Here is an 18511-nt window from a genome sequence, read left to right on the forward strand (position 1 = left end):
TATTCCCAATACCAGGCAAAACTCTGAATTTTTGAGGATACTAACAATGGAATTAAAAACTTCTGCGCTCATTTTCCCGAACCAATATCGAACAACAGAAGGATTATATTTCGCATCTAATGGAAAAGACGAATCATCTGAAAATTCTTAAAAAATATATATTTGCCATCATTCTTTGATGTGCAGCTTAAAAACCTAAATTAGGATGATCTGAACCACATTTGAAATTTTACATATTTTTCTGTGAAACATTAAATGACAAAGAATTATTGTCACACCACCTTTTAACATTAGCCAGACCCTAGCTCACCATCGCTCTGAGAGCAGTTACACCGACGGTATGTCAAAAAATTGTGTCATCAAGAAAGGATATTCTTTGACTATTTTATGTAAGCCATTTATGTGAATATAAGAAATAAAAGGGTATTAAGAACAGAGCTCTGTGGCACACTCAGAATGATTGAATGAACGAGGAAGTGGGTTCTTCAGATTCAGAATCAGCAAACTGAAGCCTCAAACAACGGCCAGATAAAAATTACCCGAACCATCCCGAAATCGGAGCTCTAAAGCTATAGGTTCCAAATTTCCTCAGCAACAACTCATCCACTAAGAGGCTTTAGCCACATCACGAAATACTACTCTTCATCAAGCCCCCTACCCATCATCGAGGCATCTGGCAACTCTAGAATTGAAGAACAGGAACATCCACTATATTTTGTAGATTTTCATTGATTCTATCAGAATATTGCAAAACTTTTGGATATCCTGATGTCAAAAATTCTCTAGCATTTCAAGACATCATTTTTTTTCTCAGTTCTGTCTTCTGTAAAGCTTATCTTGTTGACAACTTTATTTTGCTTGTCTGTAAGCTTTAAAGCCTGATGACTGACGACAAATGTAAAAAAAATCAGTTTGGTCAAAAAAGAACCAATTTACTTTTTCAAATTCGCTATAAAATATGATACTTTGCTAGATATAAGTTAGACTGGAATTGTTTCTTTTCTGCCAAATAGTAGACCGTTTATAATTTCCACCATCGATAATGGATATTCTACTTTGCGGTTTCTTTTATTATCAAAATAAAATATTGATGGAGGCAACTATAACAAAATGCATAGAAGAAATTTCTGTGAATACGTATAATCTGATGAGTTCATTCCCTCGTTCAGACATCCAGCTTCTGTCAATCTTGTCATTTTCCGATGTCAAACGTCAAAATTATCGTTGACATTTGGTCAATTGTCAAAAATCCAAAGCAATAATAAAGGCATCCCGGCAATTTCAATTAGTAAATAAAAAGGTTTTTCTTTTTTATAAAAAATTTCAAACGTTTGCTACCGATTTGTGTTTTTTTCTGTTTAATCTAAGGTAATTCGAAAAGCTACTAAATATATTATCATCATCTTAAACATCTGAATATTTTTTATAACCAGATTAGTAAGCACAGAAGTCCTATTATTTGGTTTAAAAATGTTCATATAAAAACTAAATTAGATAAAAATTCAAACCAGTTGTAATATTAGAAGTACTCAACTGTATTGTTATGTTCATGTATATCTTACTAAAATCATATATGTGAATAGTTCTGTGCCAAGCATTACTAATTTCCTTCTGACTCCATTCTTTTACTAAATAAGTAAAAACATTTACTTTACTATTTGTTTGTGTTTTTCTACTAAATTCACCGTAAAATAAGAAAAAATCTATATTTGCAAATTTATTTGCCACAGTATACAAATAAAGACATTATTCATTTTGTGATCCTAATGTGAAAGATTCCTTTAACACAACTTAAACATTCTTAAAGACTTGCTTTTTTTCTTGTCTTTATTGCTCCTTTTTAACCAGTCATTGAGTCTTAACTTAAGAAGCGCAATACAGAATTGTTTGAAAATTAGCAATTATTAGTTTTTACTCTTGGAAGGCATGGTTTTATTTGCAAACTTGCTATCAATTTTGTAACGACAAGTGTGTGTTCATCAATACAGAGGAGTTGATTTATTTATTTATTAAATATACAGGAAAACCCCATTAAATGTAACAAACTTATATAGTTAATAGTAGTAATTATATAACAATTATAAAAGTACTAAATTTAAATTAAGAGAACACTAACAATAAAAAACATATAAAATCAAATATTAACGCAATTACCAGTAGCCAACAACTTATCACAAAGCAAGAGATCTTTTTACGTGATTGATAGTGAAATTATAAATGTCAATATCAGAATGCTTATTTAGAAAACTCATATAACAATCATTAGCGTTATGAATTCCATAGAACGTTAACAATATATAATAACAAAATAAAAGGACAATTAATATCACCATGTACAAGTTTGAAGATTAACAAGGCATCACAAACCTTCCTATGACTAGCAAGTGGCATCAGAACTAGATGATTCTCAAGAAAAACTGTGGTCATGGGCAACTATGGAAATATGAGCCTATAAGCACAATGTTGGAAAGATTTATGTTGATCCCTTTCAAGAGTGTTAATATAAATTTGGTGATCAGGGAATCATACCACAGAATGGTGTTCTAAGACTGATCTAACTAGAGAACAATAAACGAGGAACAATAAAGCAACTTGGCAGCCCTTACAAGTGTTGTTAATATCATCCACAAAAGCCAACCTCTTATCAAAAGTGACACCCAGGTCTCATCTTATAGACACATTTAATAGGATGGTTATTTATTGTATATCTGCTAATGATTTGATTCAATTTGTGAGTGAAGTTGATGTAACAACATTTGATGATGTTTAGACCAAGCCTATTTATGCCAAGTGGAAAGGCTATTCAAATCACCCTGCAAAAACTTCTGATTTCACTGCCCACTACTCCAAAATTTTAGGTCATAGGCAAAAAACAAACATTTGCTGTTCTTAAAGCAATTTCAAATGTCATTGACAGAAACATTGAAAAGTGAAAGAAGTGTACATATGTCCACCGTAAGGAACACCCGAGGTGACTATGACTAGGTCAGAAAAGCAGCTGCCTATCTTGACTCTCTGAAACCATCCCTAAAATAAAGTTTTAAACCAATGAGTAATTGAATATGATAATATTTAAATAATTGAGTGTGAAAACCCACAGACAGCAACTTCTGAAACAAAACTTTATGATCAACCCATTGAATGTTTTAGGAAAGTGTAAATGGCTTACATGTAAATCTACTTGCTTACATTCTTCCATTAGGAGCAAGAGATCAGATTGATAAGATGACCGATGTTTTGCAGTGGATCTTCTATGGCAAAAGCTATGCTGAGATCAGATAAAAAACCTCTTGAGATCCAGGATAACTGTTTTGCAACCAAACAGTCTTAAATAACTTAGGAATAGCTGATTGGAGGCATACACCTATATATAGTTCTCAATCTTGGCTTTTTGGTCATTTTTAAATCTTGGAAAATAATACTTTGTTTCCATAGTGAGGGAAAACTAGAAATCCGTAGAGAGCTATTAAATAGTATGGATAGTTGCAGTACAATAAAAGACATACTTTTTTAAAGAAATAATTATTATGGGATACCATTAGGCCCTGTCACAAGTTTATTAGGTAATTGAACTATATTTTCATACACATCAATGACAAATCAGTAGCAATAAAATTAACACTACCAGAAGCATTGGTGCTGATGTTGGAGGAAGGCCCATTATCATTATCATCATGATTAGTATAAACAGTTTGAAAAATACTGCTTAAAAAAGTTTGCTTAAAAATGTCTTGAACTCCATAATGAAAAGAGTAGGCCAAACTATGGCTAAAAATGTTTGTCATTTATAAACTTCCAAAAGGATTTTGGATTATTTTTACTGCATCATCAATGCTTCTAAAGTAAATATTATAACAAAGTTGTGAAAGATGTTTACATTCAACTCTAAGGGGAGAAAATGTATATAATCTTCAACAGATAACTCAGTAACATACATATAGCAAATGAGCAGATTTTTTATCTCTAGTGAGCTTCTTGAGGTCTGAGGAAAACCATTTAGAGAAACTTGATGTTGTATATTTTCTCAATGGAACATAGTAAGCTATACTTATAGATAAAATTTCATATTTTAGTTTTACTGAGGATTTAGAGTGGCTTCAATAAAATTTTATAGGCCTTAAGTCTCATATATATGAAGTGCTCAGGAATTTCGCAAGGATCTAACTTGGGTCTCTTTTTATTATTCATTACCGATGCCAAATTGGCTTCCCAGAATTTACTGTTTGCAAATGATTCACAAAAATAGATACTGTACATGATTGCGAATTACTTCAGGTAAATACTAATAAAGTTGAGAATTGATGCAATGTCAGTAGGCTATATTCAAACTTTCCAAATATTTAAACGATCATGCCAAAATGTTAGCTTTTATTTATCGAAACTGTTGACATTTTGAAAATGCTAATACTCTAAAACTACTTTTCTTCTCATACATATGCTCAAAATCAGAGTATGGGTTTCTAATTTGATACTACATTTATAACTACCTGATAGATGATATTGAGCGCATTTAGCGCAAATTTATGAAGAATCTCTGGTTTAGAAAGAAAGGTATCTTTCTGGCAAGAGGTTTGGATAATCAGTTATACTTAAATCCTGCTGGGACTAATATATTGTATGAATCCTCTATTAATATAATAATGTGTCAGAATTGTAATCATAATTTACATGAATGATGCGATATGATAGCAAAAAATACCCACATATTGTACCATTAAATAACTTGGTGGTTGATCCCTTAACCCTATGTAGATACAAGTAAATAAATATAAAATTGGTCAATTTAGTAGGTGCTTGAAAAGTATATTTGATTACTCTTGGCAAAATGTTCAGAATTGGCAATTTCATAATAATTAATTAAATTAGTCGTTTATTTCTAAACAATTCTATTGATAAATTATCAGATTATATCTTAGGTTTTTTAAATAATATTTAACAGATTTATTATTTTTAAATTTTAAATGTATATATAACAATATGCATTAAATTGTTAAACATAATAATAGAAAATAAAAAAGCAATTACTAATAAAAACAGCTATACAAGTAAATTAAATTTTTGGAACATTTATAATTGTCTTCATCTTAAAATGCCAATGCTCTAGGTGGATTTATCTTAATGTTGGTAGTATACAGAAAAATAATTCGAAAACTTACCCAGTCAAAAGACTTTTTGTATGTTCACCTTCCAGTATACTAGTAAATAAACTAATACTTCATCTACAGTATAGTCTTTAAATGTTTGAGCTTCATTCTACATTTGTCCCTGATCAACACCTCATCAACCAATATCAATGAATAATTTAATTTTTTTAACCCTATGTAGATTTATCATGGGCAGAAGAGGTAAGAAAGCCTGGAGATATCACAAGAAATTATCGAATGTTGAAGAAGGTACAAGTTCAAACAGCTTTGGATCATGGAGAAATGAAAGCCAAAATGAAGTATCATATAGAAGTGACTCAGAACGACCACCCCCTGGGACAAAAGGAAGGGATATTGGGTTATGGTAGGTAGACTATAGTGGTAATACAGTAAAAACCAAACTCTTTTGTTTTAAATTAAAACGTAAATCAGGTTTATAACTGAGCAGCTTACTGTATAGAGTAAGACAGATAAAAAATAACAATAGTTCTACTAATATTCAAGAATTATTAGAAAAATACTGGTTTGGTTCGCATAATCGTTTATTTTTAAACTAAAAATGTACTGGTTTAGGTATAGATCAAGGCAGAAAAAGAGAAGTTTGGAAGAAAGTGAATCTCAAAGCTCTCAAATGAGCCCAGAGTCATCATGGTCCGAAAGGTCACAAGTTCTATATGAAGAAGATTCTTTTAAGGCCCATCAACATGGAAAAGATATAGGATTAATGTAAATCTAAAAAAAATATCTTTATCGTCAGTTCTGCTAATATTTATCTTTGATTTAGGTATAGGTCAAGGCAAATGAAGGATAAAAGACATGATTTAGAAGCAGGTACAACCCAAGCAACAGCAATATATGAAAATAGGGAACAATCAAGAAAGAAGTTGAATTTGGAAAAGATGAAAGTTCAGGCAGAAAAACCAGTAAGTTACTAAAAATGCAACCAATTATAAAATGAATTTTCTTGTTCAAAAGTATTATAAAATCTCTTTTATAGCTTGGATCTATAGTATTATCTGAAAGCAAAAAAGCAAACATAAATCAGTTGTTAAACCAAACTGAAAGATCCATATATCCTAGGTCGTTTTTAGAAAAAACCAACTCTTTTGAACATTTAGAAGAAACTGATTTTAAACATGAGTTTTTGCAACATATTACAGGAAATATCATAGAAAAATTGAAAGCTGCACCCAGTACAGGGTTTGTAATTATTATAATATTAGTTTTTAAGATTAGTTTTAGAGTTATTATAATATGTAAGTTTAAGTCAAATGTCTATGATTGGAGTTAATTTTTTTATATCTTTATGGTTTATTTTAGGAAGCAATTTAAAAATGAATTTACGGATATTATGTTATTAGACGAACTTAAAAAGAAAAAGGCAGAAGAAGGTTATCAACGCATGCAAAAAGTGAGAAAAAATTTGCCTTCTATGGACAAAAAAGATGAAATTTTGGACATGATTCAAAAAAATCAGATTACTGTAATTAGTGGAGAAACTGGTAATTTTTGGAAATTTTTATTATACTACAAGTAATAAGCATTGCATTATTGGAGTTGTTGTTCTAATAAGTTAAAAGAGATATGGTTAATAAAATTGTCAAGGAAAACAAAACAAATATGAAACCTTAATTTTGTACAGCTATTTTAAATTATTCAAGTCCTTGTTTACTTTGTGCCTTTTAATGTAGCTTATTGGATGAGTTTGTGCCTAAGAAGTGTATTTTATTTTTTTTAGGTTGTGGAAAAACTACTCAGGTAGCACAGTTTATCCTGGATCACTACATATCTACATCTAGGGGCTCAGAATGTAAAATAATATGTACCCAACCCAGAAGGATCAGTGCTATTTCTGTTGCGGAAAGGGTTGCCCAGGAGAGAGATGAACAGTTGGGTATAAGTGTTGGGTACCAGATCAGATTAGAAAAGTAACTATTTCTCTATTACTATTTCTAAAAGAGTCAGATGCATTAAATTTATTTTTAGAGAATAAGTCACATAACAGTATATCTTTATTATTCTAGGGTTGCTCCAAGAGAAAGAGGCTCTATCCTATTTTGTACCACCGGAGTACTCTTAAAATACATGGAATCAAATCCATCCCTAAAAGATGTATCTCATTTAATCCTAGACGAAATCCACGAACGTGACGTCACTTGTGATTTTCTTATTACTCTATTAAAAGACGTTATTAGATACAGGACTGACATCAAGGTCAATAATGCCAATATGGCGAAAGTACCTAATATAATTTCCTATTTAATTTTTTAGGTTATTCTTATGAGCGCTACGTTAAATGCCGAAGCATTTTCGAAATATTTTAATGGCGCACCGCACATTAATATTCCGGGTTTTACTTGGCCAGTACAGCAATACTTTTTGGAAGATGTTTTGCAGTTGACGGACTTTAAATTTGTGGACGACAGTAGGCCTATTTGGGTTCGAAAGATGAATAGCAAAAAAGACCGGGCATGGTCGGATTCTGTGGCCCCATTTATAAGACAATTAGAAGCCGAGGGAAAGTATAAACAGTAAGTCATAAATGTAGTGTTCGAAGTATATTAGGCGTTCCAGCCCAAGCAGCACAAATATGCTTTAAGTTATCACATAGCACGCTATATAACATAAAAACACTTATTTGTCATTAAACTTAATCTTATAAGTATTTATATATTGGGTATAAGCTCAAAAAAGGCCCACTCTAATAAAATATTTTTATTCCATAAAACTCCCTTAATAGTTTTATATAAGATTATAAAGTGGATAATAAATTGACATATTTTGTATATCGCGGATTAAATAAATGAAAAGGAATAAAATGAGAAAAAAAGACGCGTCTCAAAATCATATTTTTTCAAATAAGTTATAAAATACTTTGTATAATAATAAAAGTTTATTTACTAATTTACAGTCAAGAAACATTAAATTACTAAAATAAAGATAAAAAAAAACAATATTCATAGACGCATGTTTGTATGTGTAATATGATAATGATTAAGTAATGCATTTTTAGTATGATGTTCACTAGATAAGTTTGCCTAAAAAGAACCCATAGCGACATACTTGGATGTTATTTTCTAGGGACGATCTTACTCTAATCCATTCTTATAATTGTTTAATATTCTATACAATGAAGATGTTACTTTTTGTAACATTTACGTTTTGTAAAATCATTAATGTTATATTGGATGCCTCCGATCTGCTTGGAGTTTTCAAATATCGATATACTAGAAATAAATTACTTTTTAATGTCAATTTTCACAGAAATAACTGTGGAATTGATGCTCCAATATCTAAAATGTATATTTTGGGAAATTCTGAGATAAAAATACTGATATTGATCTGTTTTATTGTTCAATTAATAGACTTTGTGTCAAATTGAAACAAGTTTTGTACTGAATTCTTGTCATAGTAATATTACCTGATGTTTCTTTTGCATTTACTTTTAATCTCTGATTTAACTTGCATATTAACTTTCTCCTTAAGTATCACTTGCAGATGGATTTTAATATCTTTATTGTTATTTTTTTATGGAATATTTACAAAAATATAACAGCTTTAAGTCCGCCATGTGGCTCTGTATAAATGCTATTGGCGTTAATAAAATAAGGAATTTTATGAAGAATTCCGATTCATTGCCTCGTAAAATCGATTTTTTTAATATAAAACACACAATTGGAAGGTCCATACTTCTAAGATCCTAATGTTCAATGAGTTTCAAGAAAAGTGTTTTAGGTCAGTTATTGCAGAATTATGGAAACCCAATAGTGAAAAACAAAACAACTTTTTAATATACACATTAATTTTAAAAATATGCCAAGAAAAATACGACGGGGCCATATTAGTTTTTGTACCAGGATTCGCGGATATTCAATTCCTAGTTAAAAAAATGCAGGAATCTGGTAATTTTCCTGCAAGCAAATACTTAATATTTCCGTTGCATTCCCAATTGCCTACTATGGATCAAAAACAAATATTCCAAACTCCTCCAAAAGGTATTTTAAACATTTCTCTATTAATTATTTGATTTTTTTATGTGTTATTTTTTAAGGCATGAGAAAAATTATAATTTCAACTAATATAGCTGAAACTTCCATCACAATTGATGATGTGACTTGTGTTATAGACAGTGGATATATTAAAATTTCAAATCTTGATTTAGAATCTGGCATTGAAACTTTACAACCGGAATTGGTACGCTATTGTTTAAATTATTATACAGTGATATATATAATTACTTTTCATAATTTAAGGTATCTCAAGCAAACGCCGCACAAAGAAAAGGACGCGCGGGTCGTGTGAAACCAGGTACTTGCTATCATTTGATTACAAAATATCGATACGATATGTTGGACAAATTTCTGAAGCCCGAAGTGCTTCGGAAACGACTGGAAAGTGTGATTTTGACACTGAAAATGTTACAGGTTAGTTCACAAACTTTAATATCTTATAATAAATTTATAAACCTTAGTATCCTTGGCTCAGTATCCGGGCAGCAGAATAATGGTAATAGTAAATTTCATCATAAATTAGTTATCGACCTACATCAGATTTTAAAATAATATACCCAATTTTCAAACAACTATTTGATATATTATTAAAAGTTGAACCCATTTAATAAACCAATAATGAAAACGTCACATACAAGTTGCTATTTGAAGCAGATAAGTAAAAAAAATGTCTAAACGGCAAAAATGTCATACTCAACATCAATTACGCTTACGATATTATTCACAAAAATTAAAAACAGGAGTAGTATTGGTAAGTATGATTCAAACATTTTATAAAATCATTTGCAAGACCAAAAGTTTCATATTTTTAAGCAATATACCCAAAATAATATCAAAATCCTTTGAGAAGTCAGTGATACCATGTCTACTTGACCTGATTGACACAACCATGCTGGCGAGTTGATATCAAAGGCTCTGTTATATAAATAAAAGAATTAACAATTTAGTATTTCAAATATCTTTGATATAAATATGCCACATATTAGGGCAACTGGATGGACTTAAATCTGTATTTCTTTCCTGACTTATAAATATAAATGTGGGACTAATTTTGGTTCTTGCATTCTGGATAAGTTGCAAGGGACGATTAAAGATGATCTTGCCAGAACAGAAATTACATCTCTTGTGAAAAAGGCTGGAATACCTGTAGGTCCAGATGAAATTTGTGGTTTCACTTTATTAACCATATAATATTCTCCTCGGTAAACTTTGATAATGGTATTGTATCAAAATTAATATCGGTAAAAATTAGATTGTCTCCTCAGTCACCGTTAGAATGTTAAACACAAAGAGATACTATATCTAATGGTTTATCTAAGTGTGTTCTTGAAATGACATTACTGATTTGTTATTGTTTTCTATCCTAGAAGATTGCTTCAGTATTTTTATTATTAATTTTTATTTTCCATTTTCAGCACATTCCAAGACTAGATCCATTTGCTTTTGTAGTGATTATCACTTCTTAACTACACTATATCCTATTATTGTTTTTTACCTCTTATCAATTTAGAAATTTATGAAATATTTTTAGTTAGGCGAAGCAGAACCGTTTCTATCAAGACTAATGGATCCACCTCAAAGCAAATCGATCCAGTCATCATTAGCCCTTTTACAAAGAATGGGTGCACTTACAGATGAAGAAGGACTGACGCCCCTTGGGTTCCATATGGCTAAGTTGCCGGTGGGGCCACACTGTTCCAAAATGCTTATTATGGCTTCGCTGTTTAGTTGCGTCGATCCTGTTTTGTCCGTTGCTGCATCTTTAGGTAACTTTTGTTTTAATATTTTAAGAAATATGGATATTACCGTGCTTTTATTTGAAATGCAACTTTTGCCTAAGTCAAGGGTTCCAAAAAATTGTGATATTTGCTAACAGTTTGAAGTTTAAAAATTAAAATAAAATAATAAAAAAAACTATATGTGTAGATTATAAAATAGGAAAAAAGCTAAACACAAAAATATAAAACTAAATAATTTAACAACACCTTTTATTATGGTGTTGTTTAGACACTTTTTGCTTAGTTTTTGACATCAGTAAATAATATGAATTTTCCCTGCATATTAAGACTATTGAAGTCATAAATATAAAAGACAAAAGGTACTTCCGAAGATACTGATACCAGAGGACAAAGAAATTGCAATCACACTTTAATTACCTGAGTATGGGAAAACGATAGAACAGGTTTATATTTTTTTAGATTTTTTTCTTAAATATGTTTTTACTCTAATTTTGAACATTTTTGTTATAAAAGTTAAACTTCATTTCATAACTTATCGTACAAATTAAATTTTATAATGTAGTCTTGACTTCGTATGTTTGTGTGTTTATTAGTCTATTGGTTATCATAATATAAGCATTATTTTTATTTGAAGAAAATATTGTAAAAAATTAAATGTATGAAAACTCATGATATTTTGTACCACAATTAGTGGTCTATAATATACACAATAATCGTTGCGTTGCGCAATACCTCTCAATAAATTACCTCTTTTTTTCTTGTTTAATTATTTGGTAGAAGTCGAACTCTGCCTTCATAGAGGTATGGCATACGAAATTTTTGAATGAATTAGTAAAAAATAGGATTTTTTTAAAACATTGATATTAAGCAATGATTTTTGTTTACATCTATTCATATAAACATCCGAAGTCAGAAGGTCATTGTACTACTACGACACTTAAAAATTATTGCGAATGTAAAGATCTTCGATGCGGGATAGCATAGTGTCTTAAACTTTGCGACCTGTCGAAGGCCTTCGACTGCGTGTCCGCTGATATTTTACCAAAAAATATAACAGATAATTGTTTCTATATGACAGAAGACAATTCTTCAGATCTGTGTGAGGAATCCAAGACAGTTTATCTTCTGTTAATAAACTTACTAAGTTACTGTAATAATTCAACGTGACTTCGATAGTCTGCGGCCTATGGATCTTTTCAAAATTGCTTTCAAAGTTTTTTGTTTATTAAGATGCAACATATATGTATTAAACTTTTTTTTTATTTTTTTTTAAATTTAAATAAATAACTCTGTTCAGAGTTATCAGATAGTTTGTAATTCATTGATTTTGGAGCTCTTGTCATCAAATGGTGTGTCAACAGCAAAATCTGCCTTCGGGAAATCCATGTATTCAAGTAAATCGTTAATGTACAAAGTGAATAAAAGAAGTCCAGAAATTGTGCCTGGGACATGCCGCATTTTACACAAGGCTTTTGTGAGAAAGATTCATTATTAAATGTACTTTGACTTCTACAATTGAGTTACTTCGAGGACCGAAGTAACTAGAATATCCAGTATACCACAAATATCCAATTTTTTAAATTAAACATCAGGGGAAATGCAGTCAAAGGTCTTAGATAGATTGCAAAGCGTTAAGACGATCCTGCAGTACATCCTTAATAATTTTTAAAAGTGGCGTAGTAGCAGAACGACCTAGCTTAAAACAAAATTGGTCATTATTTAAAATATTGAAGCTCTCGACGTAACCACCCAGGTGATTTTTTATTACTTTTTCTGCAAAATTCGGCAATGCTATATATGTTACAATTGATGACGTGCATCGAGACATTTATTTTATATGTGCATTAAAATAAACACTTTTAATTCACGACGTAAATGAACTGGTGAAAAACTTTCTAACGTTAATCTGTTTTAAAAGTTAAATCTACAATTAATGAAAATTACAATTTTAAAAATATGGGAGAACATTTAATCTTCGAATATTTTAGTAGGATTGCAATAGATGTAGATATACATTATTATTATATATTGGGTATTATCTGAGGTACGAAATCAATTTTTTTTTATTTAAAGGTTTTAAAGATGCCTTTCAACTGAGCACGTCAGAATCAAAAGAAGCCGATAAAATGAAATACCAGCTCTCTGGCGACTCTTACAGTGATCACATTACAATGCATTATGCTGTAAGTTTTTTTAAAAATCTTGAAAAATGTTGTAATTGTTTTCCGGATATTTGTTACTTTTAGATATCTGGTTATGAAGAAGCAGATAACAAATGGGCCTTCTGTAGGAAATATTACCTTAGTTCAAGTATTCTAAAACTGCTTATAGATATGAAACAGCAATTCGCTAGGGAGTTATTTGATATGCACTTTATTAAAGATCCTCACCCAAAGAGCCATTCGAGTAACTTAAATAGTAATAATATGGCGCTTGTTAAGGCTATTATTGCAGCGGGGCTATATCCAAATGTTGCTATTATTACGTGAGTATACATTTAATCTCGATACAATGGTGTACACAAATAGTTAATATGTAGAATATAATGTCTTAATTTTTACCAATTAGACAATATACTTTCATTTTGTGTTTATAATGAGAACATATATAATGTTGAGATAGTGATAATCTTCTGAAAAAACTTAATATTCTATTTGAGCCTATTGTAAATTGTATTATTTTAAGGGCCTTAGAATTCTTATTAATCTATATTGTTGCATCTTTTCCACTAGGAATACAACAAATTAAAAAAAGTAGATTCTATATATTGGTTAACTTTTAAATTAATTAATTGGAATTCAATGGTTCTAAAAATAAGTTTTATAGGGGAATTCGTATTTCAAATACAAAACTTTTTAGCAAACAAAAAGCCGGCAAGAGACCTTCAATGCTGCGATCTATCGACTATGAAAAGATGCAATTTCATCCGAAATCTGTTATGAATTATGTAGAAGTAATTCCTTCGCCTTTACTAGTTTACTTTTTGAGATTAAAATCTATTAAACTGTATGTTCATGAAGCTACCATCGTTTTCCCACTTTCTATTGTATTTTTTGGAGATAAATACAAGTAAGTAAGATGTTTTACACAATAATATAAACAACCGCCTCATTTCAATGAACTACTTAAAATATCATTAAACATTTTAGGATTCACAGCGATGAACAAAGCAAATTCAAAGGTATCTCAATTAACGATAATATGAGATTTATTTGTACTGAGAGTACTGCTATGTTAATTCAAAGGCTTAGGGAACATTTAAATGAGATATTAGAATGGAAAGTGTCTCATCCGGGATTTGTCGATTGGTCCAGTTCAACACCTGAAACTCAAGTTTTGCGGTAAGTTCTAGTTTTTTGGTACTTCATAATTTATACATTTTTAAAAGCAACTCATATGAGACAAATTATTTCGTTATATCGGTAATAGCAGGTTTCAGTTAACAATATCTTCATCGCAATTTTACCTTAGCGGGGGTATACTGATTATTGCACCATTTTAATTATAAAGTATTGATTTTAGTTGTATAATAGCTTGATTGTTTTTTATAAAGTTATTATAAATTCATAAAAATTTATATAATTTTCTATGTTCCTTATTCTTACAGTGTGTATGAGACAAATGAAATAAATTCTAAAAAAAGAAAATGGGGAGAAGTTCGAAAAACGCTCGGCACGTCGATGAGTATTTTCGTGTGTCATGTACCAATACCAATTTTTTTATTTTAGAAAGCAGCATTCTGTTCATTGTTCAATTTTTGGATTCCTGAAAACATTCTAGACATATCTCATGTTCTATTTCTCATCATATTTCCACAACACTTTAAGATAGGTATAGGACATTATATATTATAAAATATGTCTTAAAAATACAGAATTTGATGAATATTTGAAAAAATAATTGTACTTTATAGGTAAACTTTACAGTAGATACACAAAAAGTAGAAGCAATGGTATCGTATTTTTACAATTACATTTCTTTAGTTCAATTTTTATAATTAACCGTATAGTTCCTAATACTCATGTTAATAATTTTGTTATATTGTAACTGAAACAAAATATATATTTTTGGAAGTAATAATAAGCTCTTTTTAATCTTTCAAAGGATATATTAATAATATTTCCTGGATATTTAATTATAATTGAATTGAATATATCTAAATCTCGAATATTTTCATTAGTATCGTTTCAATAATAAAATTGATTTCGTACATACAAGTTTCGATACTTCTGTGGGGAAACTTTATTTAATAAAGTTGTAGATACGCGGTTTTCGCCGTAATTGAAAAAGTAGCACATATCGACAAAAGTCGTATGTCTGCGTCTTTTATAATGTAGAATGTAGATAATATAAACGATACAGACATAAGTACTTTTAATACTTGTGGGACAAATATTAAAAATACACGAATTTTCTGATCATGTTATTAATCAGTTTTAAAAAAGTTAGTATATAAAATCTATATAATAGAACTTCAATATGAACTTTAAAATTTTATTTTAATACACATTGCACATATATATCCAATAAAAATTCTTCTGCATTTTATTTTTAAAAAAAATTGTGACTAATAAAATTTACTTAAGTTATCAGAAAAAAAACTCATTTACTTCAATCAGTGTTTTAATCAATGTTTTCTTTATTACTAATTTGTTATAAAGTAACAAGACTGTTAATATTTGACTTCCAGTTTGACTGTTAATATTTGATATTTTGGAAAGAAGTTGGACAAAGCTTTTAAAAAACCACTTCTATCTGAAAGTTAAAAAAAATATATATAAAACAATTAAAAATTGGCTACTTTTGTACACACAGTGTAATAGAAATGTGACAAATCACAGAAATTATATACAAAAAGTTTTGGACCTACCTACAAATGTTAGTTCAGAGCAACCCCACTTAATAAATACCACCGTAATAAATCTTCCATATTTTATACACTAATATACTAATATAAACTAACATGCCTTAATTTGGTGCCAAACAATGCCTCCAAACAAAAGAAGCATATTACACCTTAATAAATTAAATTAAAATAGGGTAATGGAAAAATCTGTTTTGCATGACAGGAACGTGCAGATCTTGCAGGTGTGACTTTCTTCCACCATACTATAACAAATTTCTTACAGGATTATGAAACTGAAATTAGCTCCTTTTTTTAGCATAGATTTTATGTTATTTATTTATTGTATTATTAAACTGTTTTCATTTAAGGAATAATTAATCTAATAATTACCATAAGTAATTTCAAAAATACTTGAATATTATAGTTTATAGGCAATAATTGGGTTTGGAGAAGTCTATACTTACTTTAACAATATGCTTTAAGACTAACATATGTGCAGAATGAAGTTTCAAGAATTCTAGATTTTTTTGTATAATTATATTTCGAAATTTTTTAATAAGTTTGATTTTCTTTTATCATGTTTGTGTTTGAACTTTCTTAGAGATGTTTCTATTTTGATAGACCATTTAAATCTTCTAAGTATTATTTTATTACCACCTAGAACTAATGCGTTAGTTATTGCGTTATTAAAACAAAATCTTTTTTTTTATTTCAGAGTAATAATGGACTTGATTCGAACCGAGGACAGTGGAGATTTTGATTTAAGCGATTTTGAAGATGATTAACTACTGACTAAATACCTATTTTGATTATTTGATTATAAATAAATTTTTGGTACGTTTGCTTAAAGTAAGAGAGTTTAAATTTGATTTGACATTTTCAAATGTTTTTTTTTTAATTTGTTTAAATTATTTGTTAAATAAATATTTCTTATTGTTAATGTTTCGTTAGATATAGCCTTTAAAATACATTTCCTTAAAGAAAGGTTACTTAGGGAAAAAATAGAGAAAATAGCATCTAAAGGCATAAAATTATTGAAATCCAAGGATTGATAAAAATTAATGTAAAAAAAAAATCTCATGCGAAAACTACCAATTTGTTATTACAAATGCAAAATAGACGAAAAAGTACTTAGGATGTATACCTAATAAATGTTTTGGTATTGTTGGAATTTACCAAGGCATTTGATGTGATAAACCTTAAAGTCTTAATATCTATTTTACATTATTTTGGTTTTACTGAAGGGTTTATTGAATTAGTCTTATCGTCTCTTACTAAGAGAATAAAATAGGCTTATGCATCCAACGCACCCTGTTTTGTTCAGAATAGTATCTGTCTTGATTTAATTACTAAATCAGAATGTCGCAGTATTCTTTTAGAATTCAGATTCAGGCAATTCATAATGTTGCCGTTAATGCATTTTTTCATTATTTTCATTGATAGCTTGCTGAAATAATAAATTAATTTTATGAATTCGAATTTCCCGTATGTGTTTTTCAAAATTTAATATACTTATGGATATACAAATCCACTATCTGCATTTCTTGACGGAACTTGATTAAGAAATATATCGACTTGCGGAATTAGTATGATAAGGGGCTTCTAGAAGGAAATTAAAATCACTTGAATTTAAATTACATAAGTCCATTGTGCACTCTCTTGTATACTTTTCCAAATATTCAAGCAACATTTGTGTACTACCGTTAATTTTATTTGTCCATCGGGCCTAGGATAACCTAACTTGTTAATTTTAACTTTTTTTAAAGGAAAGTGACTGTTTTCTAAAATATATTTACTGGTATTCATTATTAATATCATTTACATTTAAAACAAGAAAGTAAGTCCAATGGAAACCACAACACGAGATTCGCATGGAAAATAAACTATTTAGGCGCTGCTGAATCTAATAAGCTTGGATAGAAGGTTAATTGTGTAGTTTAATAGTTTAACCTTTTTATTTTTAGTGAATTTAATGTTTTTTATTTTATTGAAATAATAGGATGGTTGGTGCTCCTGTGTCCCCTGGCAGTAGTCACCACTGCCAGAAGCTATAAGATTTTAGACCTCCTGAGTTTGTTTCTTCTTGTCAATTTCCTAAACTTTATTTTTTTAAATATAAAAAGAAAGGAAAACCAATTTATTAATTAAAACATTTTTATAAGTTGCACCAACGTTTCGGTAGTTAAATTTTTATTTTCTAAAATGATATTTATTTAAATAGTGACTTAATACCCAACAATAGCTATAGTTATAAATTCGTCACAACACAGATAGTCGAGACAATAGTAACAAATGTCTCCCAATCTTTACTCCTACTCGCAGTCAACTGCCTTAGGACAGGCTTCAGTCAATTCAAATTGGAGGAATCATAAGCTAAGAACTTGTAACCAATTCTCTCGATAACATACATCAATTCTCTTCTGATTAATATTGCAATAAAGAATGGAATTGTAATATCGAATGCCGATGATACAGGGTTTGTTTTTTCGAGAGAAACTTGGGACTTGTGAGGAATTATGTTATTGACTAATCAAACATTGAGTTATTTCTTTCAATATATTGAATTTTTCAAAAACTAATGATATGGTCTTCTCCCTTTCATCGGCAAGCTATCCGGATTATGACAATATTTTTGTAGAGTCTCTATGGTCATTTATAGCAGGTTGACCGCACAAAATATTTTTATTATTCAGATAGTTATAAATAATAATCATAATCAAGATCATCACGTTTTAAGCTCGACAAAAAATATAAGAAAGATAATTGTATATA

The 18511-nt window shown here is 29.5% G+C and overlaps 1 protein-coding gene across 1 annotated transcript; it reads left to right on the forward strand.

The window, feature by feature from the left end:
• The first annotated feature begins 1236 nt into the window (after nucleotides 1-1236).
• LOC126740469 (ATP-dependent DNA/RNA helicase DHX36-like) lies at nucleotides 1237-16679 on the forward strand. The gene is made up of 18 exons (XM_050446500.1): nucleotides 1237-1368; nucleotides 5326-5508; nucleotides 5718-5870; nucleotides 5929-6067; nucleotides 6142-6344; nucleotides 6465-6646; nucleotides 6883-7072; nucleotides 7169-7358; nucleotides 7416-7675; nucleotides 8880-9139; nucleotides 9196-9338; nucleotides 9398-9568; nucleotides 10686-10920; nucleotides 12967-13076; nucleotides 13140-13378; nucleotides 13753-13962; nucleotides 14043-14234; nucleotides 16455-16679. The coding sequence occupies exons 2-18, from the start codon at nucleotides 5333-5335 to the stop codon at nucleotides 16522-16524; spliced, it is 3123 nt and encodes a 1040-aa protein (XP_050302457.1). The 5' UTR covers nucleotides 1237-1368; nucleotides 5326-5332; the 3' UTR covers nucleotides 16525-16679.
• Nucleotides 16680-18511: the final 1832 nt, after the last annotated feature.

Source organism: Anthonomus grandis, chromosome 9 (assembly GCF_022605725.1).
Source record: "Anthonomus grandis grandis chromosome 9, icAntGran1.3, whole genome shotgun sequence".
In the NCBI taxonomy this organism is placed as follows: domain Eukaryota; kingdom Metazoa; phylum Arthropoda; class Insecta; order Coleoptera; family Curculionidae; genus Anthonomus; species Anthonomus grandis.

Excerpts from the sequence above, each read along its gene's own strand:
- LOC126740469 (XM_050446500.1), top strand. The coding sequence starts at position 5,333 with ATGGGCAGAAGAGGTAAGAAAGCCTGGAGATATCACAAGAAATTATCG. Across the intron at positions 9,339-9,397 it reads AAACTTTACAACCGGAATTG|GTATCTCAAGCAAACGCCGC; the intron begins GTACGCTATTGT and ends TCATAATTTAAG. Across the intron at positions 14,235-16,454 it reads CCTGAAACTCAAGTTTTGCG|AGTAATAATGGACTTGATTC; the intron begins GTAAGTTCTAGT and ends TTTTTATTTCAG.